We start from the raw sequence: 25,934 nt of genomic DNA, 5'->3' as shown, positions 1-25,934 counted from the left end.
CTCGATCGTTCCTGTGTCGTGGTGTGAGAGATGATAGACAGCTTTTGTCATTAGGATATACACGCAACAAATAAGAAGAAGACGATGAATTTTTGTGTATGAACGACTCTGTTAATTCGCGATGGAGCACGACGTAGGCACGATGCAGCCACTCGATCGTGCTTTCTAATTCCTGTCTTCTAATTTTTTTCCTTTCTGAAACGCAATACGTTTCGCCTGCAGCTTAAAGAAATTTGGTGAATAAATGAACTAGCATGGGCCTTAGAACATTTTACTTTACACAAACGAACCACCTGATGCGAATAGATAGTAAGAAAAAGTGGGCCAAGTATGTCCCACTGGTGAAATAATTGCATTTCATTTAATTAACTTTCATTTAAACGCACAGAATGGTAATCTTATGCAGCGCCAACTACCATACCAATATGCTCATAGAGTATTATGGGTTACTGCTCTTTGTTATGAGCTTCGGAATAATTGAATGCGTGTGGCAGGCTTTACACCTAAATGTCCGGGTAGCGTATGCTTTCATGGGGAGAACTAAACCAAAGTTCGAAAGCTTCCCGGGAAAGCTTCCTTCTACATCGCAAGAGTTGGTATGGCGCAAGATGACGCATCGCGTGCACTCTAGAAAATAGAAAGGCTGCATGCAATACTAATCCATTCATATGACTTAAAATGGTAGTGCCATCAAATTTCGAGGCTATAACAAGCCTGTTGTGGGTTTCCTATGCATGCAAGGACATTCCACACGAAGAGTCGGACACAGCAAAGGTTTAGAATATGTTTTAATTCACGTCCAAAGTGTACCTAAATGCCCATTCTCCCGATCGAAACCTATCGCTAGCGCGCCAATTCACTGACGTAGATCTGTAGGATGGGCAACGAAAGTTGTAGTGACGTCACACCAAATCTGCTGTAGTAACGTGAGTGACCTCCGGACCTCCGCCACTTCCGCAACGTACGTACCGGCTGTAGTGAACTATAATATATTGTAACGTACGAGAGCAACTCAGACAAACACGGTCCAACACAACTCCATCCTTTTTGTTCTCTTTCACTAGACTCCCCTTCACGCGCCAGTCACTTCGTTGGCCTGATCCACTGTCGCTGAAATGTAGCGGGAGCGTTGGAGAGGCCAAATGGCAGGCGATTAAACTGGTATAGTCCGTCGGGAGTTGTAAAGGCGGTCTTCTCAGCGTCATTTGGGTCTAGTTCCACTTGCCAATAGCCAGAAAGAAGATCCAGCGTAGTGAAAAAACTGGCACCATGCAGGCGGTCAAGGGCATCATCAAGACGAGGCAGTGGATACACGTCCGGTTTGGTGACACTGTTTAGTCGTCGATAATCCACACAGAAACGAATCGTGCCGTCTTTCTTTCTGACGAGTACTACGGGGGACGACCAGGGACTGGAAGAGCGCGATATGATATCACGTTTAAGCATGTCATCCACTTGCTTAGCGATTTCTGCGCGTTCAGAGGCAGAGACTCGCCGCGGGTGATGTCGAATAGGAATTTCAGAGCCGGTATCGATTCTGTGCTGCACCAAAGGAGTGTGGCCGAGCTCACTGGGTGACATGGCCACGCAGTTACGGAATTTTCGTAGAAGTGCTTGAATCTCCGATTTCTGTGACGGAGTTAAGTTGGGGCCGAAGTTGAATTCATTCCAGTCTAAGAGCGAAGTAGCTGGTGGGGAAGGTGCTCCGGGCTGCACTACTGCCACGACAGACGGGGCTTCAAGGTACGTACAGGTACCGAGAACAGTGTCTGACGGCACGCGCAGGTTGCTGTCGGACAGATTGAAGACAAGCACTGAAAAGGTATTGCCGGAACAGTGATGGAGGGCCCGCGGCATTGCGAATTCACCTCCAGGCCGGGAGCAAACGGTGCTTTCTACAAGAATTTCCGTGTCGGCAAAAGACTTCGCGTGGCTGTAAACGGGCACCCACGCAGCAGACGACAAGGGTATGGTAACTGAAGTTGCCGTAATCACAGGATGCAAAAGAGGTGATGATTGTCCAACTTCGGCTTGTTCACTCCTGTTTGCACCAACGGCCATACACGTCCTTGTGTTTGGAATGCCGAATTGCGAAGAAAATTTAGTGAACAGACTTTTCATCGTGCGGTAGTTGGCAGCGAGCACGGAACAGACTTTGTGAACAGTGCTGTAAATGACTTGATGTAACGGGAAATGCGACTGCCAAGGACAAGCTCTATTGGAGGCTTCAAGAGTTGCTGGCGATGGTGTCGACGTGGTAGATAGCAGGTCAATGGTGCAATCAGTGCCGCTAAACTGCAAACGAACGCCAAACGCTGCACACCAATCACAGCCTAAGATCACTGGCACACACAGGTTTGGGACGACAAGGAACCGATGTCTCACTTTCTTCCCAAGCGCACACACATTCAAGCAGACTTCGCCTAGGCTAGGTAGAGCAGCTCCGTCAGCCAGGACGAGATGGGGTCGCTCGACCTGTGCAGGATTCACCGAAAATCCTCCAAACAAGAAACTCGACGTGAGAAAACTGAAGGCAGCCCCTGTGTCCACAAGTGCTTCAACACGCTGCGGCGGATCTCCAAGCTTCACCGGCAGAGTTGGCATCTCGGTGAAGGGGCCAAGTGAAAGGAGAGGGGCTTCAGTCATCATGCGGGGTCCTGCCCTCGGCGGCCCGCATTGTAGTTTCCCGAGGGAAACTTTGCACGAGCAACCGAGTTTGGCAGCGACTCGGACATTCCAGGGCAGTTACGAGCAAAATGTCCAACGTCGTTGCAGTGGTAGCAGCGAAACATCGCTGTAGGCTCGTGTAGACGTGCAGGAGAATTTCGGGCCCCGGAGGGCACGTCCGTGTAGGTTGGCCTCCGGTACGGATCTTCAGCTGCTTGCGAGCGTTCTTGTATCTCTGCCTCAAGAGCGACGGCTAGAGCTGATGGTACGTCGATCGGACGAGCGAGGCGGACGAAGCGCTGGACGTTTCTGTTATTGATGGCGTCAACAAAGGCATTAGCAGCAATAAGGTCCATGGTTGCGGTAGGGCAACCCGAGAAGGCCTTCCGGGCCAAGCTATCGACGTGAGCAGCGAGTTCTTGAAGGTCTCGCCGACCCTGCCGGACGTGTTTCAGCTGTGTGAGGTAGAGCTGAAGAAGATGACGGTCACCATATCGGCTTTCGAGCGCCGACACCAGTGCTTCATAGTTCGAGCGGATGGCTTGGGGAATGTACTCGAGGTATTCAGCCGCGGCGTGACGGAGTTGCAGAACGAGCACCTGGGCTTTGTCTTGAACTGTCCAGCCGTTTAGGGTAGCAACAGACTCGAACTGCACCAGAAATGCTGCCCACGATGTGGTACCATCAAAGGTAGGTGGTAGAAGGTGTGCTCCAAAAAACCGAGACTGAGCTCGACCGGTGTTGTTTTGTTCGACCGATGTAGACACACGTTGCTGACGGCTAGACTGTGCCTCGATGACAGAGACCCGTGCAGCCAGGTCTGCGACGACGTCATCTGCCGTGGAGGTACGCTGGGCAAGCGCGGTCTCAAGAGATAGCAGGCGAGTAGCAAAGCGAGTCTCGAAATCGTGCATGAGCGCTCTTCTGTCGGCCTCACCTTGTGAAGCCAGGGCTTGTAGGCAATGTGCCATAGGTAGACTGGGCCCGGTGCTTGACTGTGGAGGGTGAGTTGATGTGTCCCGGACATCAAACTCCGACGGAAGAGGCTGACGGGGTGCGGGTGGCGGGATGTTTGAAGAGACTGGGGCTCCCGCGGCCTCTGCCAAGCTTCCCTCCGTAGTCGGGACAGCAGGTCCCACGGCCGGCGACGACGTATCGTCCTCCATAGGGTTCACCGCTGAACCACCGACTATTGCTGTCACAGCAGAGGCCTTGCTCCGTGTAAGCATGGGTTACCGTTGTCACCGCTGCCACCAAATGTAACGTACGAGAGCAACTCAGACAAACACGGTCCAACACAACTCCATCCTTTTTGTTCTCTTTCACTAGACTCCCCTTCACGCGCCAGTCACTTCGTTGGCCTGATCCACTACAATATTCTAGTTCACTATAGTACCGGCAAAGCACCGGTTGCTACATCACTCGCCGAGTTTCGATCGCTTCCTGGCTAAGTGCGTCACAGCCTTGTGTGGTCACGTGACCACGCCTCCTACACTTCTACGTCACTGCCCAACCTCGGCGCCCAGAAACCGAAACCGAAAGTTGTCCACATCAAAAGGCGATATTCAATTATTTAGCGAGAATACACGAATATTGGTGCGTGCATCATGCTTCCTTGATCTATAGGAAACGCTTACAGCAAAGAACGCGCAAGCTACAAATTTGGTGGCACCACCCCTTTAATGGGCCTCAGTAAATTGATGAGTGAATTGCTATCGTATATGTTGCACCGATTCTGTTATACACCTGATCTAGGACTCTGACATGCTAGGCAATGTCAAAGCATCTTGTTGTAGCCTGTTACAAACGACGCGACGACATTGGGGGAACATTTTTCTTAATTGTTTTCAATCTGCGGCTATATATGACATTCCAGCAGAACGTTAAAGGTTCAGTTCTATGCACTTTCAAGAGACGGGAGCAGTTTCAAAACTAAGATAACTTAATTTTTGGTTGTGTCAGGATCATCCTAACTTGAGCCAAAATGTGGGATATTTTTGACCCCTCGTTTCGCACAATGTTACCAGGTCCCGAAAAGCGGCATAGCCAATATTTCGCGAAAGTGAAGCCCAAAGAGCGTAATGAAGAGCAAACACTTTTGTAGGCAATGGAGCCATTTTCATTTGGGCACCCAAATAAATACAGGACGTTAATTTTGCGCAAGAAATCACTGCAATACGTGCATGACTGAAGCATTAACACTTCCGTCTAATATTACATTTTTGGTATAGGAGGAGGAGGAGAAGAAAAACGGAAGGACAGGGAGGTTAGCCAGTTCTCAGACCAGCTGGCTACCCTGTGTTGGGGAAAGGGAAAAGGGGAGTGAAAGATGATAGAAAAGAGATGTTACAAAAAAAGAAGAAAAAAAAAGAACAATAATACGATAAACGACACTGCTTAAAGTCTGTCTCTGAGACTATAGCTGTGCGCAAAAAGCGCAACAACGCTTTCAAAGCTTTCCGTGCCGAGGACGGTTTCGGCCAGTGTCCTAAGATCTTTTCCGCTCTTCAATAAATGGTCAAAGAGACAAAAGCAGCGACAGGGGAACAACTCTGCGTCAGGTTGAGAGATTCTATACGCTGCCCGAGGAAAACCTCACGCGACTTTCCTAACCTTTTATCTGAGTCACACGCCTCTGACGGCAAGCAGGGCTTGCCGTCAGAGGCGTTGATGTGCCATTTTCTGCTAGAGTTACTGCGTATGTGGCATTTGTTCTTTTTTTTTTTTTCCAAAAGAGCCAAGTCCACTTTAACTGAAACTGAGAAAAACGCAGTTGTTTGGTACTGACAATATGCTCCTACGCCTCAACAATGTTTCTGCCAGGGCGCTCCTGTCACCAAAAGAATCCAAACCTGTATTGCGGCTAAACTATATACAGCCCACTATCGTCAGTATTCAGGAGCAAAATTTGGATTTGGCTCTTATAGATCGGAACAATCATTTGGGCTTGAACTAGCCACAAAAAAGTAGTCTAAATGGCAGCGAAGGAACGACATTGCAATGTGCTTTCGTCGTTGCCGTCGTTTGTTGCATGGGCGTAATGGCAATGACTACGCTTGGACAGCAACTCGCTCTTCCAGGCAGAAGACGCACTATTGTGGACAGTCGGCGGCGTTTTCTTGTTTCTGGCATCTATTGAAGGCCTCCAAAAATGATTCAGCTCTTCTTCTTTAGCTTCTTTTTAGCCCTTATAAGCCTCACCGTTTTGGATCACTTTTCCTTCTTCTGCAAAGAATAGATCGGTGTCCAAAAATTTCGTTTCTGTTGTCTTCCGCAATATACCGTCTTGGAGCGAAAAGAAGGACGCGATACTGTCGCGCAAAACTCGAAAAGAAACACGAACAGACAGAAGTAGGAAAGTCGGCCTTTTACTCTTTCCATTCGAGCCTCGCCCTAAAATATCATGTCCTTCAGTAAGTACAAATTCGTCTAAGAAAAAGCAATTGTTGAGCGAAAGCACGAAAACAAAGCAACTATAGGTCACAAATGAAACTGATTGGATGCAGCAGTGTTGGTTGTTTTAGTCACGGTTGTTGATGCAGCGCTGGTTTAATGGATCTGGCTCAGTTTGATTCAAACAAGTGCAGGGTTTGGCTCATTTTACAGCGAAAGCTGTTATGAGATCTTTTCAACGGTCGTTTTTGGCACCGTAGTTGTCCGCCGCCGCCGCCGGTGGTGTCCGTAACCACTATCGCACGAAATAAGAAAAAAAAACGGAAGAAAAATTTCCAGGATGGAACGAGGTTCGAACCTGGGCCCTCTGCGTGGGAGCCAAGAGTTCAACCTCTGAGCCATGCCGGTTTTTTTTTTTTCTCTGTAATGCATGGTAATAATGCCATCAAATGTCGCCATCTATTACAACATAATCCATCGCTTTAGAATTACACTCACATGCACATATGCACAAAACACACATAATTTCACATAGTCCAAGGAATCTTCAAAAGTCCGGTAAACAGACACAAACGTCCAGAAGGCCAAGCCACGCCGGAACCGGGTCAAAAGTCTCAGCAACACTACGCACGTTAGCTGCTTCTTCCCGAAAGACAGACCGTGTCGAGCGAGGTGGCTCAGCATGTCTGTCAATCATGCGGCTTCTCCATAGCGAATATAGACCTAGCAGCATGATTAAATCATATGGTGCATTATTGTTGATGCTCTTTTAACACGAAGGTGTTTTATGCCGGGGTCCACCAAGTACATCCGTCACGGATATGACGTTGATAAAATGGACGCCAACGGGTGAGAAAGAAAAAAACCAAGAAAAAGATACCCCACTGGGAATCGAACCCACGACGCTGCGGCCGCGACGGCAGGCGCCCGACGCTCTACCGACTAAGCCAACTCGGGAGATGCTACGCACGGCGCGAACGCGCCTTATATGTTTCACACCTTCTCTTTCGCGGCGGGCGGAGCGGGGCGGTGCCGCCGTCTGTGAGAGGTGAAAAGAAGTAATGCTTCACGATCGACACTTACTAGCGCTTACGCGCTTACTCCGAGATTGCACGTGATATCGGAGGTCATGGTTAAAGCGTCTCGATACCAGAGAGGTAGACTGGCCGCGCTGGCGTCGCCGAGGCACCCTTGACGCAGTTACGTTCTTTGCCTTTGGATTCGTGTTAGCGTGCGTCGGCTCATCGGAGTAGTGCAGCTTCCACGTGCACGAACGGGATTTCTCTGCCGCCGACTGCTTCAATTGCGAGAGCACCGACTAACAAAACTGCTGCAATATGCGTTGCAGAAAGGACGCGATTTCGACGGGCGAATGTCGTGCCTTGGTGGAGCGAGAGCAGCGCCTGCGAGACAGAGGCCAGCGGCACGCACGCGTTTGCGGCTCAGGCTACGAACCTCTACCTCCCGCGTTGCTGAAGTGCAGTGTGTGTTATGTATGCATGAGCACAGGCGTCGGCTACCCATTACTAGAAAGCGCACACCGTGCCGTTTCTCTCCTTAATTGACGACGCTTTGAAGAAGTGCATACCGGGTACCAATGTTGGTTATGAACTTGTTGATAACATCCTTACGCGCAATTCACGATTCGCTGTGTCCAAATATATGTTCACACCGTCAGCTACCTCAACGGTTTAATCATGATCATGGGCGTTAGTCTTCGCGATAGAGACATGCTGTCAACATGGGTGCATCCACGTCAAACGGTGCTATAGCTGCCAAACACGAATAGACATTGTACAAGCTCTCATATATCATAAGCACTACTTCTGTGAAGACACGTTTCACTTTCGTGTTATACCGATTCCTATGACGGAGGGATCAGCCATGTTTTTTTTTTGAACGGCAGGAACCTCACACCATGCGATGTAATTGCACATTCTTTTCTGAGGGTTCTCTTAAGAATGTCCCAGAAATGAAATGCATCACGGCAATGAATAAAACAATGCTCGATTGTTTAGGCTCGTTGCATAGCCTGCAATTTACAGACCAGGGCACGTATATCCCTTTTTCATGAAGCCATGTCTTTACAGGTAAAGTGGATGTGTGCAGCTTAAAAAAAAACGTTTTCACAGCTGGCGATATACACATTTTACGTACACGGCAGAATACATCATGACCAGAATGAGATAAATATTGCTGTCGGTAAACAGGTTCAGGGAAAAGGGTGTTTACAAGTGCGGCGGTTAGCGTCTTTCTGTCCACGTTGTACAAGTACTCTCACGTGAATCTGGGTTTCAAAAACTGGACGGTGCTTCAAACTGCGTTGCAAAAGACCCTATACAGGCTTCATGTCGCGAAGGAACCACATTACATATGTAATGTAGTGTGGTAGAAGAGTAAAATAACAGCCAGGCGTCACACAAACGCGAATTCTGTAACTGGGCGTCACACAATGCGAATTGCACGACGAGTGGGTTGTTGAATGCTTCCAACCCATTACAAAGGCCTTGCGATAATTCTTCATCGTCATCAGCCACAGCATCAACAGAGAGCACATAATGCCTTACAGGTGTTTAGCGAGTACCACGGTTCTCCGCAGATTGACGAAAAATTGCATGGGGGCTGCTTCCCTACTTCACAAAAATTATGATGATTTATAGCGTAGTGGGTTCCTCGCAAGTGCACTTCTACTGGTTGCCAAGGAAGCCCGTAAGGCTGCCATGATCCATTTCCTCAGGGTCTCAATAAAGTTAACTCCCTCTCTCTCTCTTTTTTTCTCGAGTTAACACGTGTTATAAAGCGTGGTGGGACAGTTAAATAACGACCGGGCGCCACACAATATGAATTACGTAACTAGTGGGTCGTTTAAGGCTTCCAAGCCATTATAAAGGGCTCAGCCATAATTTTTAATCGTCATCAACCGTCGCATCAACAAAATGCACATAATGCCTTGCAGATGGTACCTCGCTTCTCCGCAGAATTACGAATAATGTCGTGGTGGGCGCTTCCCACCTTCATAAAAATTATGATTTGTCGCGTAGTGGGTACGTTGCTAATGTACTTGTATTAGTAGCCACAAGAGAGTTTATAACGGGCTCTAGAAATACCGCTCTTCGAGCTTTCGCTGTGACTGTGCTGCGCTTTCCGCGCAGGCCTGGCGTTTTTATTTGAAACTGCTTTTTTGAGTCCACTTGAATATCGGGACTTCCTCTATTTTAATAACAAACGTTTGAAATGTGAAAGACGCTTAGGCGTGCTTGACGTTCCCATGAAATTTAGCCCAGTATCCGTTTCTGGATTTGGCTCTTTCAGAAAAAAAAAGCGCCGCATATGTTCTCATTGGGAGCGCATACAGTAACTGTAATTCCTGTGAGCTGCATATGTTCCTGAAGGCTTTGGGCTACCGCTACTCGATGAGTCTGTTCCTTTCGTTTGTTCAGTAATGCAATAAAGGCGCGGCATATTACTTTACCATGAAATTATATTATAGTACGTGTACAAAACGTGTGTTTTTAGACGGTCTGATTAGTGCTCACCACTTCGCCAATCCGCTCAATAAATTTCGGTTGTTAGATAGCGCTCGTCCCGTGTCCTTCTTTCTGTGTATGTCTCCCTCGTTTTCGCTCTGTTATTTTAAGTATGTATCCGCTACAAGATGTGTTTGCAGCCCAGCGTGCGATCGTTATCGCGAACAGTGTTGATAATTCTGTGTCAGGGGGATAGTATAAGTATGTACTTACAGCAATGCGAATATTATGACAAGCGAAGAATGTAAAGTACCTTAGAGTGGAAAAGAGCAAGACAACGGCCGGAAGCAGCGAAATGAAGTGGCAGCAAATAATGTAGTGGAGACTGTGTATTGCAATCATAAAGATCTCGCTTTGTGGAGAGTATAACGTACGTATGCGAAAAAATTGAAGTGCGTTGCAGACCCCCTTTTATTCATTCGCGCACTTTTCTCGGTTGTTATTCTGCGCGGAGTGACAACGCAGCGCCGCGCCTAGGCGACTCATAGCGTACGCGTCACGCCGATCGAGGCTACCTTGGCCACCGCGTCAGTCAGCTACAAAAGGGCCACCAGCGATAAGTGTCGCTACGCCGTTTGTGAACAATTGTGTTTACCTGTTTATGTACATGCGCTAGGCCTCTGCGATCCATTCCCGATAAGTGCGTGTCCCCCAGGAAATGTTGTCACAGAACGCTGACGCACTATTCGAATATGCGCCGGGCAAGGTGCCAGCGAATCGCTTCCGCCGCAGCTAACGAGAGATTGGCGCGTGATTCATAGCGCCGCTTCGTCATTGGGTGTGTTCCAATACTCACCGTAGACGGCTAAATAGACAGCTAAGTGGACAGCGCCCATCTTAAGTCTCATTCCAATTCTCACGTAGCTGGCAAAATAGACAGCTTAGAGAGGACGGCATCGGAGAAATACGATGCAGGCTACTTTGCTGTCCAAACAAGATGGCGGCTCAGCGAACTGCTCGGATAGCTCGGTTCTCGCCAGTGTGGTCGTACGCACGCAAGCACACGCTTTTGCAGGCCCTCATTGTGAGCTACGTTTAATTTTTCGTAGATTTGAACACGAAAGAAGGTAAAGAAATAACAGTTACGTCTGTTTTTCTTCTTGTAGACGCGAGGTGGCGTCAAATAGGTGTACTAGAATGGGGTAGTGTGCCGTCTTCGCAGCAAACCAACGGGAGAATGGTGGTCGCTTTTGCGATGACGCCACCAGTAAGGCGCCACGATCGAGCAGTGTACCCGGCGCGCGAAATTTAAATCAAAATTGCGAAAATTTCTGCCGTTCTTGAGTCAAATGGTCACATAACACTATTGGAACTAAATATATTTGCAAGATTTAAACACCTAAACATATTTGGTTGCATTATTTTAATAACTAAAGATGCTTCTGCGTCGTCTGAGCTTGCACAATTTCTATCGCTGAGCAGCGTCCCGGATCGTCTGCATGCTTACTGTTTTGATTGCAAAAGGCATAAAAAAGCACATCGCTGTTCATTCCATGCATGTATACGCCTGTCTAGCCATCGCACTAATTCGAAGTTATGCGTCGAAACACAAGAGGAGGTCCGGAAGGCTAACATTAGCAGCATCAGGTCAGTTGCACGACCACCCGTCACCTGCATTAGCCAGAAGAGCAGTCGCAAGGTTTTCGATGGAAAAAATACAACGCTCAATGACGAATGCCGCTCCATTTTTTTTTTATAGTGAAATGATTTTGCTCCTCAAAGGGGCGCCAAAACGCAGGAATGCAGCTAAATGCACCGCGATGTATTCGGGGTGTTGGATTTATCCTATGTGAATAAGTCCGTAATTCCGATCGGTCTGCAAAAACTTGAATGCATCAGGCTTCCTCAAACACTGAGTCTGCCATGCACACGAAAAAAGCAAACTCTATGGAAAAAAGTCGCTATAGGGAACCCAAGCTCAAGTTTGCGGCGCGACGACTGCGCCGCGCCAGCCGTGCTGCGGCTCTGTCGGAAAGCTCTGAACCTTCGCGCGGCCGACTCAGCCCCTTTCACAGTAGCGGTAGCGCACGTGCGCACGCGTTCTTCTCTCGGTGCGGGTAACTGGGAGGCCGTCAGCTGGGTACGTTGAACCGAGAGGCTTGCTGTGCGAAGCTGCGCACTTCCACGATGGCAGAAGCGACCCCGCGGAAGCGCAAGCGTGGTCCGAAGTATTGCGGTTTAGTGGCCAGCCACAACAGTGCAGACAAGGCACAGGATTCACGTGTTAAACTGTATCGGTTCCCGGGCGTGTCGCACGAGAAATAAAGGTGGCAAGCGTGGATAGGTGACAGCGCTGTCTCGCCTTCTATTTTGGCTGTCTGAGTTCATCGCTTTCGTTCGTTCCGACTACCTGAATCGGTAAGCAACGGGGCGCATGCACGCAGCGACTACAGTAATGATTACTCGCTGTCTTCTCGCATTGTTAAAGTCCAGTTACGGTTGTAGGTGAAGCAACTTTGTGTTTTGATTCCCCGTGCTCGTGAGACCTACCCGTCGTTGTTGAACGTTCACATTCGCGTTATACCGTTAGCGTTGCGCGGTTGGTTGAATTCAACTGAACTCCGCACATTGTCAGAAGTTCGGCGCCTGCATCGTCGGGAAGGCTGCTTTATCACGCCGGAACGGACGTCTGTGCATTTTCAGCAAGCTTTGACATCGTTCTGCAGGTTTGCTTTGTTTTTGTCACTTTATTGGGGTGATATATATTTAATCCGCTAAATATAACTAGCACTTAATACATGCTTTGCAACTGCAACCTTGAAGTAACCACCTTCTGACTTTGTGCGATTTTCTAGCCGCGTTCACGTAGCAGGTTTTATACGCCTGTCAAGCAGGGTTACCAGATGGTGCGAGCCTCAAACCGCCAAATTGGACTCCGAGGTAGCCCAAACATAGCCCAACGCAAAAATTTGAAGTAGCCCAAATACAGCCAAAATCAGCAAATGTATGCGTGAATCCGTTTATTGCGTAATATTTTTTCTGCTATTCAATCCACAATGATTGAGCGATGGCTGCAGAATCTAGAAATTTAAGTGCACGAAAGTGGCCGAAATTTAAGTAAAATTTAAGTGGACGAAATGACAAACTTCCACCGACAGGGTCACTGAACCTGCAACCTTCGGATGGGCGCTCGCCACGTGTCACGCGATCTGCTAGCTTTCACAATCATGTGCCCACTTCCCCTTTTCGGGAGACTTGAAAATATGCGCCAATGACTGACCAAGCGCCAACCCCCCCCCCCCCCCTCCCCCCCTCCTTTCCCTCCCTCTCGACGTTTTTCTTTTCAACCTGTTCTCCGCCACATAATCCTGCAGCAGCGGTTCCTGAGAGCCTTTAGATATGTGCACGATTTCTTAGTATTCGGTTGGTCGCTCCGATCCTCTGGCTCGGAGTCGGCAGATGCGGAGGCAGCCCGCAATCGGAGCGCGAGAGGTAGCGTACCAACCGAATGGATCGACGATCTCGGAGCAGCTGGGAGCAGCGCGCCTGTAGCGCCACCGTGCAACGAGCGCGGGAAGCCGCCGGGTAAACATCGACAAATGCGGTCAACCATCCGAGCTGGCGTCATCGTCCGAGCTGCTGGTTTAAGGACGAGACAGATAGTACGTTTTTGCCTCCGATCCGGCGTGCGGCGTACGGCGATTCAGCACACACTGGGCGAACGAGCAATCAGCGGCTCCGCCCACGTAGGGCACCTCGGCATGCACACTTGGAGGACTTCGTAGCTTCGTAATAAAGCACAAAACAAACAACTTTGCACAGCCACGCTTCGTTATATAAGAAAATAATCACTACAACTACGCCTTCGCGAACGACAAGCTCATCGCAATAGCTCGCCGTCACTCACGATTCCGAGAGGTAGGCCTAGCATGGCGGACGCCGGCGGTCTCCTACGCCGTTCACGATCGCACGCGAGCTCGGCATAGAGCGCTTGTTTTTGCCAACACGATTAAGCTTTGTACTCGCATGTAATGCGTTGCCACACGCTATTAAGTTGCTCGGTGTCATCGATGTGAAGGCATTCGTCTGCGAGCTGCTGTAACACCATTTACGTTTCGTCCGCCTTCAGTAGCCGCCTCCGTTTCGACATGGTGCAGTTATGGCTTGGTACATGTGAACTCACCACACAAGCGCTCAAAAACGCCACGAACACAATACAACACACGTGTATGAAGTATTACGCGTCCGATGCTCTCCCCTTCTGAAATGCGCGCTCGTGCTGTCACCCTGTCACCTGCCGGTAAACGCGGCGTCTAGTGCCCCTCCCGGCCAGATCGCACCACGCTCTCACTTCGAAGTCAGAGCGGTCGGGAGCGCTCCGAGTCGGAGGCTGACGCTCCGAAAGAACCACCCGAAGGTAGTTCGAGCGCTTGGATTTTGCCAACCGAACGCGCGACCACTTTTCAGAGCGCTCTAAAGCGCTCAAAATCGCCCACCCGAATACACCATTAGTACTTGTACAGTGTGATGTCTCGGGGTCGCATTCCGGGTTGTCGCAAATTGTTGGGGTATTTGAAGAACGTCTTTCCACCCTTGTCAGAACACGTGAAATCTGAGACAGACAACCTCCGATTCAGTAAAAACTGTAAATGCACGCGTATTCAGAAAGCATTTCATAAGAAACACAGGTGTGCATTCTACTTCGAGGCACTTCCACTGTTATCTTGGATTTTGGTCTGGGACTGAGCAAGAGGGCTCTTTCTTATTATCTTTCACTGAGTGGTGGGGGGAAGGAGGGGGGGGTTCTCGGCATCTTACGGTAGTAGAAATCAAGAAAGTCTCTCCAGGTGCTGGGATCGTTCAACACACTGGAATGTTTTGATGGCGGGACCTATTAGCGGCATGCGCATGTAAGCCTTGGCGTTCTTTGTATAGAGCTTTTTAACAGAGAGAACGATCACCACCTTTCTTGGCTTCTGCACGGGAGTACAAAAGCTGACGTCGCGCCTCGGTACTGCATTTTTGGGGGGTCAGGCATGTTCCCAAAGGGGCTTATGGCGGCGGCCCGGGGGCCTTCGTTTACAAGGTGCATTAGAGTTACTTGAGAGTTTTGGTCCTGGGGACCCACAGACGATCGCGTACGCACGCACCTGCTTTCCTTTGTATTCTCCATGGGTGCAGCTGCTGGGGGTCCCCGGCACTTGTAAGTCAGGAGGTACAGACGAGCGCAAGAACGTGCGTGCGTAAGCCGTTTGAGGTCCCCGATACTAAAATTATCTACATTTTGTAGCTTTTTGGAATTCTTGCCTAGTCGATAGCAATGTAGCCCAAAAATAGCCACATAGCCAAAGAGAAAAATTCGACGCCAACTCGAACAAAAAGTAGCCCAATTTGGCTATTAATAGCCCAATCTGGTAACCCTGCTGTCAAGTCGATATCATAAAAAGAGACTGCAAGCATGACGCGAGAGCCGAAAAAACGAGGCGAGAGTTCATCTTGCTTCACAGTTGTTGAAGCTCAGCTAGCTGCCTCGCGTCTTAATCGGCGGGTGATTCTCCAGCGGCAAGGAGGACTTGACTCTAACCTTCTCAGGAAGCAGTGCCATGGCCGTATAATCTTTTTTTCGCACGCCGCAAACGTTTGTTCACGAAAGTACACGGCTGCTACTGTAAGCATGCCATATCAAAACAACAATCATATGATTCGTAGTCCACGCCGCAGAACATCGATAGCGTGTACGGCTTCATTTCGGAGTGCATGTGGACCATTATTCATCTTTCACATGACAGAATGAGACTTACCTCGAGGTATACGTCCTACACGGTGTAATCGCGACTTGGGAAATGCATTTCGCTTTGAGTCGGGCGTCGTTGTCGTCGATAGTCTGCTCTTCACCGTTAAGGTGTTTGACGAGCCTTTCTCCTTTTCGAGTTCGCTTTTCGGAAGCGGCAGTCAAGCTTGACTGTACCACGGAGCTGCAACGGCGGTGCAAACATACGCACTGCCCCTGGTTCAGCTGGCGCCATGTCGAAGAGAGCAGCTGGAGCTACAGCACCGCCAGGCAATCCGGCACTTTCTCGGACTCCCACGCCAGTCACCGGTGGCTGCGTCACTGGCTGAGGCTGGTAGCTGGCCGCTGTCACTCACTATGCTGCGACAGTCCCTCAATCATGTAGACCGTCTCCACCGAGCCCCTGGAGGTTCCGCCCTCCTTCAAAGACTCCGGAACCGGCCTGCCTCACGCATGGGAAGAATCTGCGCGCTCTACGAGGAGATGGTACCTCAGCCCCCCATCAGAGTGCAGCCCCTTCCACCTCTCCAACAGCCCCTTGACGTGCACTTAGAGCTGGACAAGCTCAGCAAAAGGCGAACTCCGGCGTGTGAACTCCAGCAGGCAGCCATGGAGAAAATCCACGAGAGTCTGCGGGGCCATCTCCTGCTGTTCACGGATGGGTCGGTCCTGAACAGCGCCCGCTCGGCTGCAGCTGCCTGCGTCATCCCAGAGACTGGAACGACCATCCGGTGCCGGCTGCCCTTTCATTCTAGCTCCACTGCTGCGGAACTGGCTGGTCTCCATCTGGCTGCCGACCACCTGGCTGCCAATCTGCCTGAGCTGCCCGTGGCGATCATCACCGACTCCCGGCCTGCCCTACAAGCCCTGCTGCAGCCTGATCAAGCCGGAGTCACCGTGGCTTTGCTGCACGCTAAGCTCACTGCCCTACGAGCCAGCGGCGTGCATCTGTCCCTCCACTGGCTTCCATCCCACGTTGGGATAGCTGGAAATGAGGAGGCAGATGCCGCCGCCAGGGCAGCACACCACGGCGACACCCCGGTGACCTCGGCAGTAGCGGCAGCAGACTTCTCTCGACAGCGCATACGGCAGCTGCTCCTCACCATCCACCCGGACAAGCGAGTGGCCAGCGGCAAGCCACCACCACCTCTCCCAGAGTCTGGCCTGGAGAGGAACGAGCGGGTGCTCCTTCTACGTCTGCGGACTGGTAGTGCCTGGCCCGCGGCACGAATGCATTCCACGGGACGCTGCACATCAGCTGCGTGCAGCAGATGCGGCGAGACCGAAACACTCGAGCACATCATCTGCTCCTGCCCAGCGTTATCCGCCGAGCGACGCAGACTGGTGAGCCGCTACCAACATATTGGGCTACCAGCGACATCCGTGGAGGACATTCTCTTCCCTGCGCGGTCACCACTGCCAGCCCTGCGGGCTTTCCTGGAGTTTGCGGGACCCGCTAATCTCCATGATATTTAACCGAGATGCGCTGGCCTCCTTCCCGTGCCAGGGTGGAAGACCTCCTCTCCTAATCCCCTAGCTACTCTCCTTCTCACTATCTCTCTCACTATCTCTCTCTCTCTATCTCTTTTAAGCCCACTCCCCCTCCCCGTAAGGCGCTTAGCCGTGACCCCGATACGGGAGACAGAAGGAAGCGTCTTCTATTCCCTCATTTCTTCTACTTCTAATAAATAGCCACTTATATATATATATATATATATATATATATATATATATATATATATATATATATCCTTTTGAAGCCGCACTGCACGCGGTACATTGTGAGATGCCGCAAGTGCACCGCGAGAGCTCTGCACGTGCACGGAAGCGAGCGGCAACGCGGTGGAGAGAAGGGAAAACGCTCGCTGATCACGCCCCAGTTTCTCTTTTTCTGCCAGAGATGGCGCTGCCTGTCAAGAGCAGCAGCGCCGCTAAGCGTTGCTTGGGAAGCCTATAACGTGTCATGAGAAAGAGAAGGGAACAATCAGCAAGTTTCCCACGTGCACGCACGACCAGCGCGGCAACTACAACTACTGATCTCAGAGGCTTTGTATGTCAGCTGACCATAAATTACTTCAGAGGGCGGCGCAGGTAGCGACACAGTTGTACGGTGTGCTCTGGCACCGCAGGCTGTCATCGCAAAAAGAGCCACGTTTCCGGCGCCAGACGGCATACTACCCCATTCTAGTACACCATAGCGTCACGTCACGCAGACGTCATCTAGACGCGTTCCATTTCTCGGAGTACCGGGGCTCGATGCTGCCTGCTAAGCTGTCTGCGTAGGATCCTGTCCAGAATTGGAACACAGCCATTGTCGTACATCGCGGCTATCACCGTGCAAACCAGGGTCGCCGATGGATAGATTTGAAAAAGAGCCAGAACACAGGCTAAAGGCATCCAAGATTAGCCATGTAATTGATCTTTATCGCCATATTTGTAGCCAGGCAGAAACGGTGTTATGAAAACCGTCTACTCTTTCGATGAACCCATGCAGTTAATGTTCATTTTTTATACTGGCAGTTACTTGGCCATTAAGTAAACTTATGTTCCGATATACGTATCCATTCATACCCAGAAATTTCGGACATTGCCCCTCCATCTTTTTGTGAAGCTTCACTGCAGTACACCACCGTAACTTAATGAGTGGTGTTTTAAAAACACTATATCTCAATATATCCCCCGAGTTTCAAGAAGTTTCAAATAAACCACGCGTTGAGATGAGCGTGCGCCTCTACAGGGCGTGGTCGCTCCTGTGCGCGCGCTTATCCTGTACGTCTTGCGCTGTCACTGCAAGTTTGCGCTGAAGTTACAGAGAGTACGAAGATCACTTCGCTCACTGCAGCGGCCGCTTTTGTGAAAGGAGCGTGCTGCTGACAAACAAATACGTTACAACTGTGACAGTTCGCGCTCATCCTGTGTATACTTGTGCGTTCGTTTCGTGCGTCCTCGTTTGTATTTGACCAGCGCGCTTTAACTGTCGAGCTGTGACAGTTGTTAGTTCGCGCTCATCCTGTGTATGCTCGTTCCGCGCGTCCTTTCTGCTTCAGCAGCGCGTTGCAAGTTTCGAGCTGCTTGCCGTTCTTCACGTGACATTACAACTTGTTGCTATAGCATTCATTCCTTCGCCCTCGGGGCGAAACAATCCACAACAAACGGTCAACTACGTCTGTGAAGACACGTTTTACTTTCATGTTATACCGATTCCTATGACAGAGGGATCAACCATGTTTTTTTTTTTTTCAAACGATGCGTAAGCTGATGAATGTAGGGCACCCCTACCCGCCGAATACCAAGTCGGCTTCGGTCTTCCTTTGTGGAAGAACGTGCATCATTGCTTACTTCTTTGAGAAGGCTTTCTGCGACAGAGGCCGCCAGTTCACGGGGAAACCCTGCGTCTGCCAAGCGGGAGAGGGAAATAGTGCCTGATGACGATGAAGAATTATGGCGGAGCCCTTTGTAATGGGTTGGTAGCATTCAACAACCTACTCGTTGCGCAATTCGCATTGTGTGACGCCTGGTTACAGAATTCGCGTTCTGCGACGCTTGGTGCTTATTTTACTCTTCTACCACACTATATTGCAAATGTTAATGCGGTTCCTTCCCGACATGAAGCCTGGCAGGTGGTGGTATCTGGTTGTTATGGCAGAGAGTAACCAGGATTTGCAGTCCCTCCTCGACATCTGCCAGACAGAGGTTGCGAGTCTTGGACTTCGGTTCAACACTAGAAATCAGCGGTTGTCTGTCTGGCAGGAGGGAACACGGATACAGCTGCGCTGACCTTGGGAGGAGAACCACTGACTGCACGCAACGACTACAGGTACCTTGGTGTTACCCTGTGTGTGGATGCCGCAAAATACAGTCTACACGAGACCATGATTCGACAGGCGGCGCTGCAGGCTCAACGAATCCTTCATCGTCGATGCCTCTGGGGCTGCAACCGCTTCCGAATGATCCGCGACTTATGGAAAATGGTGCACGTGCCGGGTCTGACGTTTGGAAACGCCGTTGTGTGCCTATCACCAACGACACGGGAGTGGTTGGAGCGCCAGCAGAGAGAGGTCGGCCGCGCGGCGCTTGGTTGCCATGGTCGAGTTGCCAACGAGGCGGTGCAGGGGGATGTCGGCTGGTCCAGCTTTGAGGCTCGGGAAGCCACCAGCAAGATTGCTTACCAGGGTCGTCTCATGCTCATGCGACGCACTCGGTGGGCGCGCCGTGTGTTCGAGTACCTGTCAGCAACCTGCATGCGGACGGACTGGACGTGACGAATCTACCAACTGGAAAAAACGTATGGCTTCTTTAAAGACTCCATCCCTACCGAAACTGCGGCTAAGTGGGCGGTCGAGGTCCGACTGCGAGTCAGGGAAGCGGAAGACACCCAATGGAGAAAGGCTATGGGGGCCAAGCCCACCCTCGAGTGCTACAGGACCCATAAGGAGAACATCAGTGGGTTGCGCTTCTATGACAACAGTTGTGGCAGCAGCCTCCTGTTCGAGGCGAGAGCTGGGGCTCTTCGCACTCTTGAGTACCGCAGAAGGTTTGATGACGCTGTCGTCAGCAGCCTGTGCAGAGTCTGCAGTATGGAGACCGAGACGCAGGATCACCTCATTCTTCGCTGCAGGAGACTTCCCACGGCTCCGGTGGAGGGCGCAACACTCCCACAGGCGCTAGGGTTTCTCGATGCACAGGACAACAGTGATAATGAGGGGGGACGATGCGCGGTGGCTGTCACGAAAAGGCGGCTTTCCGAGTGGTGGAGAACTGTACACCGAACTTAGGCCCTGTTATGTGCGCGTCTCCTGCCTTTGGCGTGTGAGGGTGTATCTTCAATATTTCTGTCTTTTTTAAATGCGAAGCATTTCTTAGCGAACCTCAGGCACTTTGGCCGTTTCTATCTACGTATCTATCTACGTATCTATCTATCTAGCCGCCTACGTCTCGGCGCTCTCCTGGTCGTCTGCATAACTTGTAATATGCCAAGATTGGCGTAGCAGGGGATCAGTGTATGACGAACACAATTCACTGGTCATGACATGAATAACGCAAAGTACCTGTCGCGTACGTCATAAAACCCTTTCTCTCAGTCACGTGTGGCACATACCCGTACACCAGAGTTCATGTTATGCGGGTATGTGCCACAGGTGATACAAAGTCTCAACCAACACAGTAACCGCGAACACACACATTGACACGCAAGGAAAGTGATAATATTAATAATTGTTGGGCTTTTACGTCCCAGAACTACGATATAGAGAGAGAGAATTTATTTACAGAAAGGCAGAGAGGTCGGCCTGAGCTACAGTTTGCTCTGGCCTGCTACTCTACACTGGGGAGGGGGGACAGGGGAGCGAAAGAGTGATGAATGACGATGGTAAGGTAGGGAGATGAGAATATAGTTCGTGACGCTGGGGCAAATCTAAAGACGTGCATCCAGTCCAGTGGCTTGTAAGAAGGCTACGACTGCTTCTATGACCACACTTGTGCTGCTGACGTCAGGCCAAGGACCTAACACAACCTCATCGGTTAAAGGCCTACTATGATACTGCCCAATCGATGAGATCAGTTTTTGTCGTTCTCGTGCGTACGCAGGACGCCATAGCGAAGGGCTCTGGAAATTTTGACCATTGGGTGTTCCTTAACGTGTACCGAGATCGCACAGTACACGGTCATCTAGCATTTTGCCTCCATCGAAATGCGATCGCCGCGACCGGGATCGAACCTGCGACCTTCGTGTCAGCAGCCGAGCACCGTAACCGCTACACCACCGCGGCGGACGCAAGGAAAGTGAGGAAGCTGAAGACAGAACACCCGTGGAAGACGCTCAACTACTATCCACTCGTCCAAGTGGTCCGCAACGTGGACCACGTGGATTACGCAAAAACCTGGGTCAATGCTTTCTATAATAAATCTGCTGAGAGAACTAGGCCTCTCATCATTACCGGTGACTTCAACATTGATTTATCAAGACCCAACAATGATTGGTGCTTATACTGTGTGAAAGACGGCCTGGATGTGGACAGGGCATCAAAAGACCTCGCTGCCACGCCCACGACAGAAGGCATCATAGATCATTTCATCGTAAGAGGCATCCAGGATTTCCACCAGCTTCACAATATCTCGCACTTCACTACACTTAGATTCCTCATAACCGCGATCACGAACGGATCCGATGAACAAGTCCGGTCCAGCTGCTGGTGCTCACTGATCACGGTGATGATGACCTTGTTCAAGACCTGTCAAGAACCCCTTCCACACATACACACGGGTTCGTGAAACGTGCGTGCATTCTCAGCCATAAAGGAGAAATATAAGCGTAACAACTGTAACTGTGACTGCAACGCACGTGCAGTGCGCCTGCGCGTACCTCTCGGCTGTGTATATATCTAGGGAAACTTTCCTGAATGAAGCTTAGTTGCGAGTAACGCCTGTCCTGCCCATCTGTGTTCCTTCTTTGTCCTGTTCGGATTCGCGCTATCCAGTATTGAAGAATATAAGCACTACATATCAGCTTACCGCGTCTGGTGTTGGTCACACCCATGTTGCGGTTGGCATTGTTAAGCAACTGTAAACAACGGGTTATATAATACATATTGTCGCGACGTCAAGAGAGAGGTCGTTACGCACAGATCAAGAGAAGAACAGCAGGTCGGAGTTTTTTTAATACCGCGCGCAGCGAGCTCTTCTTCTTTCTTCCTTTCTATCTTCTGCACGCAGCGTATGCCCATTTGTGTTGTCGTCGTCTTTCTTATTGCATGCACGTGGCATTTGCCTCCCTCCGAAAGAGGCATCGTCCCGATGCGCAACCTAGGCGCACTACTTAGCAAAGCACACACACATGCAGTGGAATCCACACAATACACGAGAGTTAGCTGGATAGGTACGGTTTCATCCGCACGACGTGAACGACTTCGGGTGAATGTTTCCGGCGACTGGAGCTGCAATCACTGTCGGGAACGACCTCGTAGTTGACGTCGTTCAAGCGTCGGGTGACTCTGTACACTCTTATTCAAGTACCGTATAACGTCCGGCACATAAACGGCCCATTTTTATTCCACCACAACGTACTGCATATAAGCGGCCCTTCAATCGCCATTAAGCGTGACAAATTCTGCGGTGACGGATTGGGCCCGCTATATGCGGCCGCGAGCGGTCGCAACGCTTATATGGAGCCCGAGGCGGAAATGGCTCGAGCGGACGCAACGCTTATATGGGGCCCGACGCGAAAGGCGGACGCAACGCTTATATACAGAGCCCCGCCTCCCTGACCTTCGCCTGTGTGAAAAGCCACAAATACGTTTTATTTTTAATAAAAATTATGGCCTGTAGCATATCACGACACTGCTGCCACCTACATTCTTTTTGGTTTAGACTGTAAGCTAACAGTTGCAACAGGTCTCGTACTGCCGGAGCACCACCAGCTTCCCGTGAACACATGTGTGCCGCGCTTACATGTTTATCGTGTATTGTGTGCGTTTATTGCGTGCTTATCGTACGCGACATTCGTCGACTGGGCATTTTCCGCGTGTTGGGGCGTTCTCCTGCCTTGATCCAGTGGCGGATGATGGTCGTTGTTCGTTGCCACTCAACACAGCCTCACGGGACGCACAGCTTTGTGTCCGCGCTCAAAAGTGCTTTCTTGCTTCGTTCATCGATTACTCACGTTGATCGAGTGATCGAGTGTACTTCCGAAGACAATCCGCGTCCGAGTGTTTTGACAAGCGGCGACCGCGGTTCCACAGGAGCGGAAGCTTGAGCCTTTTGACGAGCGACTGTGCCAAACTTGGGTAAGTTGAAGAAGGTCGCTGAACTACGTAACTTTGTTACTTCATTGCATGACAACTGTTTGCAGTAACCGTCGTGTTGGCACAGCGAGGATGATCAACAGATACCCGATAGGCAGGTGTGTTTTGTGCTTTGGGTGCTCTTATATACACCACCATAAATGACATGTTTGAAGGATGCGCATTGCGCTACGCAATCTTATGCTTCGATCATGCAGGCCTCGTGTCGTTGTGCTGTTATTCCTTGACTGTTTACTGTACGAGGTCATCGCTTGAGAGTGTTTCTAGAATCCCTTGTCGCCGTTAGAAAGTGTGTGCTTTTAAACACATGGGGTCGTCCCATAATGTTTTCACTGTGGTGATGCGAGAGTTCACCAAACTCGGCAATAACACGCAAAATTATCACAAGACTGGGGACGTGATACAGGGGCGTAGCCAAGGGGGGTGTTGGGGGGGTTCAACCCCCCCCCCCCCCCGAAATTTTTCAGTTTTGCTTGCGTATATAGGCACGCACATACATAAAGTATGGTTGAACCCCCCCCCCCCCTCCCGAAAAAAATTTCTGGCTACGCCCCTGACGTGATAGCAAAGCACACAGCCCTGACACGCGCACACGATGATGGATATGTTTTCGTGGTTGCGTCCCCGAGCTTTTCGCCAGAAATCCATGCAGTTGTTTTGTGGTTAGGATTTTAACCTAGCTGCCTCATAAATGTTTTAAAGGAGCTCACTCGAAGTAATGTATTTGAGTGAATTACGTTACGTACTGGTACTAAGTGCACACTCCAACAAATGCGTACTTAATGTGAAGAAGCACATGTTTATATCAATAGTGTTAGTAGACGAATATGTCAATTCAGTTAGGCTAATTAAGCTAACACATGCTACTCTTTGTTTCAATATTGTGTGTTTGAGAAAATATGCGTGAGCTCGTGTTCTGCCATTATATATATTTTTTTTAGCATCTTTAAGCACACGAGGTTCTCTATCACAAATAACTTAGATTGTGCTCATGTTGCGAGAATGTTGCTTTATTGTGTGGTGCTTTAAGTTATTGTATTTTCACGCTTTTTTTTTTACTTAGCACAGTACCAATATTGCTCTCTTACTTAAATGCATAACCAAGGTTTAGTATGCAGTGATTTAGGGTTTATTGAGCTTTGTAAGGTCATAAATTAAAAGAAAAAGATCTCAATTCTCATATATGTTTCCAGAAGTTCACAGAAAGTTGGAAAATATTATCGGTTTTGTGAAGGCCTTACATAACTTAAAATGAAATCAAATTGACAGCTCAACTCTACAAGACAAACTACACGGGAATTCGCTTTAGAGAACCAAAAGTTTGTTCCCTGAATGGCTTACATTCATGATGCAATACATATGCATGGCTCATTCCCACCCTCACACCAAGTGCACATGGACCACACACACTCTTTCATTTTTTTTATATTTCGATAAAAGTGTGCATATCGTTATTTCATGTAGATCGCCCATAGGGCTATGTGCATATTTCGGGTATTCCTTACAGTCTTGGGCAATAACTAGTTACTAGTAACGCATTACCGGTAACTAGTTACTTTTTTCGGTAACTTGTAACTGTAACTAGTTACTTTTAATTTATAGGAACTTGTAACGGTAACACTGTTACTTTTTTACAGAGTAACTGTAATGGGAAATACCGTTACAGTTACTTTCCCATATCCTCTCCACCTTTCATCTTTCCACAGCACGGCTCCCCTACCAATTTAGGGGTGGAGGTCGCTTAGAGAATTATCTACCCTGCAGAAGACCGAGGTCAGCAGTCAGTCTTTAACACAACTAAGTTTACTTGTAAACTACATGTCGTAAGTCAATCATGTTGGAACTGAACAACTTGCTAAATTCAAGTAGTTTTTTTTTTCCGGCGTATATATATCCTTTTTGTCACTTGAGCTTCTAGCTCGGTTCTTGGTGTACCGGTGGAACATCACGACGCCAAGTTTATATTCTCCTCGTCCGAGGCTGCGCAATAATCGTGTTTGACTGACGGCTAGAAAGCAGCAGAGCGCGAAACGGTTGAGAGGCACAAATACTGTGAACTAAGTAATTTTTCAAAACCTCTTTGAAACTAATTGTAAAAGGTTTACTCCAACTTAATACAACAATTATTAACAAAATCACATGGACGTTTTGCCTCCTATGCATGTGACATCCTCAGTATACACTGGCAACAAGAAAAAGAAAAGGAAAGAAAGAAAAAAAATTTGCGGAGATCGACCAGTGTCCCATACGTCCGTGTAAACCAGTAGGGGAATGTGGTTGTTGCATGTTATAGTCGGATACAACTTTAGAAGTCAGCGGCATTTTCTCCTCAAAGGCAGATGAACACAAGCCTGCACCAATGGGCGCGCACTCGGGACGGACATCATGAGCGGGATGGCGGTGGCTTCGCCTTTGGAGAACATCGGCGCGTGCATGAGCGGGGACTATTTCTTTTCTTTAGTCTCTCCTGACTTCTTAAGTTGTATCCGACTATAGTTACTATATATGCTACGACATGGCTCCTAAAGGTGCCATATACAGTAACTATATTGCAAGCCGACGCGTCGCGGCGAATGAACCGCGATTCCAGGAGTTCCTTCCCCTCACCTTCGTTCACGAGCCAGCGTCGTCACAGTGTTTACGTCAAAGCTATGCCCTGTTCTCCGGAAGTGTTAAACAAGCTCCGTCTTAGAATGCGTTGCATGAGTTGCTTTAACAACATCCCGTTTGCCTTCTTTAAGCCTCGTTGATTCTTTCCTTCCCATTTCGCCGATGCAAGTCGCGTCGCAATGCCCGCATCGGGCTTGTATATCACCC

The 25,934-nt window shown here is 49.5% G+C and overlaps 1 protein-coding gene across 1 annotated transcript; it reads left to right on the top strand.

The window, feature by feature from the left end:
* Positions 1 to 15,801: 15,801 nt before the first annotated feature.
* LOC119406559 (uncharacterized) lies at positions 15,802 to 16,794 on the top strand. The gene has a single exon (XM_037673299.1). It carries the CDS (start codon positions 15,802 to 15,804, stop codon positions 16,792 to 16,794), a length of 993 nt encoding a protein of 330 aa, XP_037529227.1.
* Positions 16,795 to 25,934: the final 9,140 nt, after the last annotated feature.

Source organism: Rhipicephalus sanguineus, chromosome 10 (assembly GCF_013339695.2).
Source record: "Rhipicephalus sanguineus isolate Rsan-2018 chromosome 10, BIME_Rsan_1.4, whole genome shotgun sequence".
In the NCBI taxonomy this organism is placed as follows: Eukaryota; Metazoa; Arthropoda; class Arachnida; order Ixodida; family Ixodidae; genus Rhipicephalus; species Rhipicephalus sanguineus.
Note: the sequence above shows the minus strand (reverse complement) of the source record. Positions and strands in the feature narration are given on the sequence as shown.

Bases quoted from the DNA above. Each gene is read 5' to 3' on its own strand.
- LOC119406559 (XM_037673299.1), top strand. From the start codon at position 15,802: ATGGTACCTCAGCCCCCCATCAGAGTGCAGCCCCTTCCACCTCTCCAA.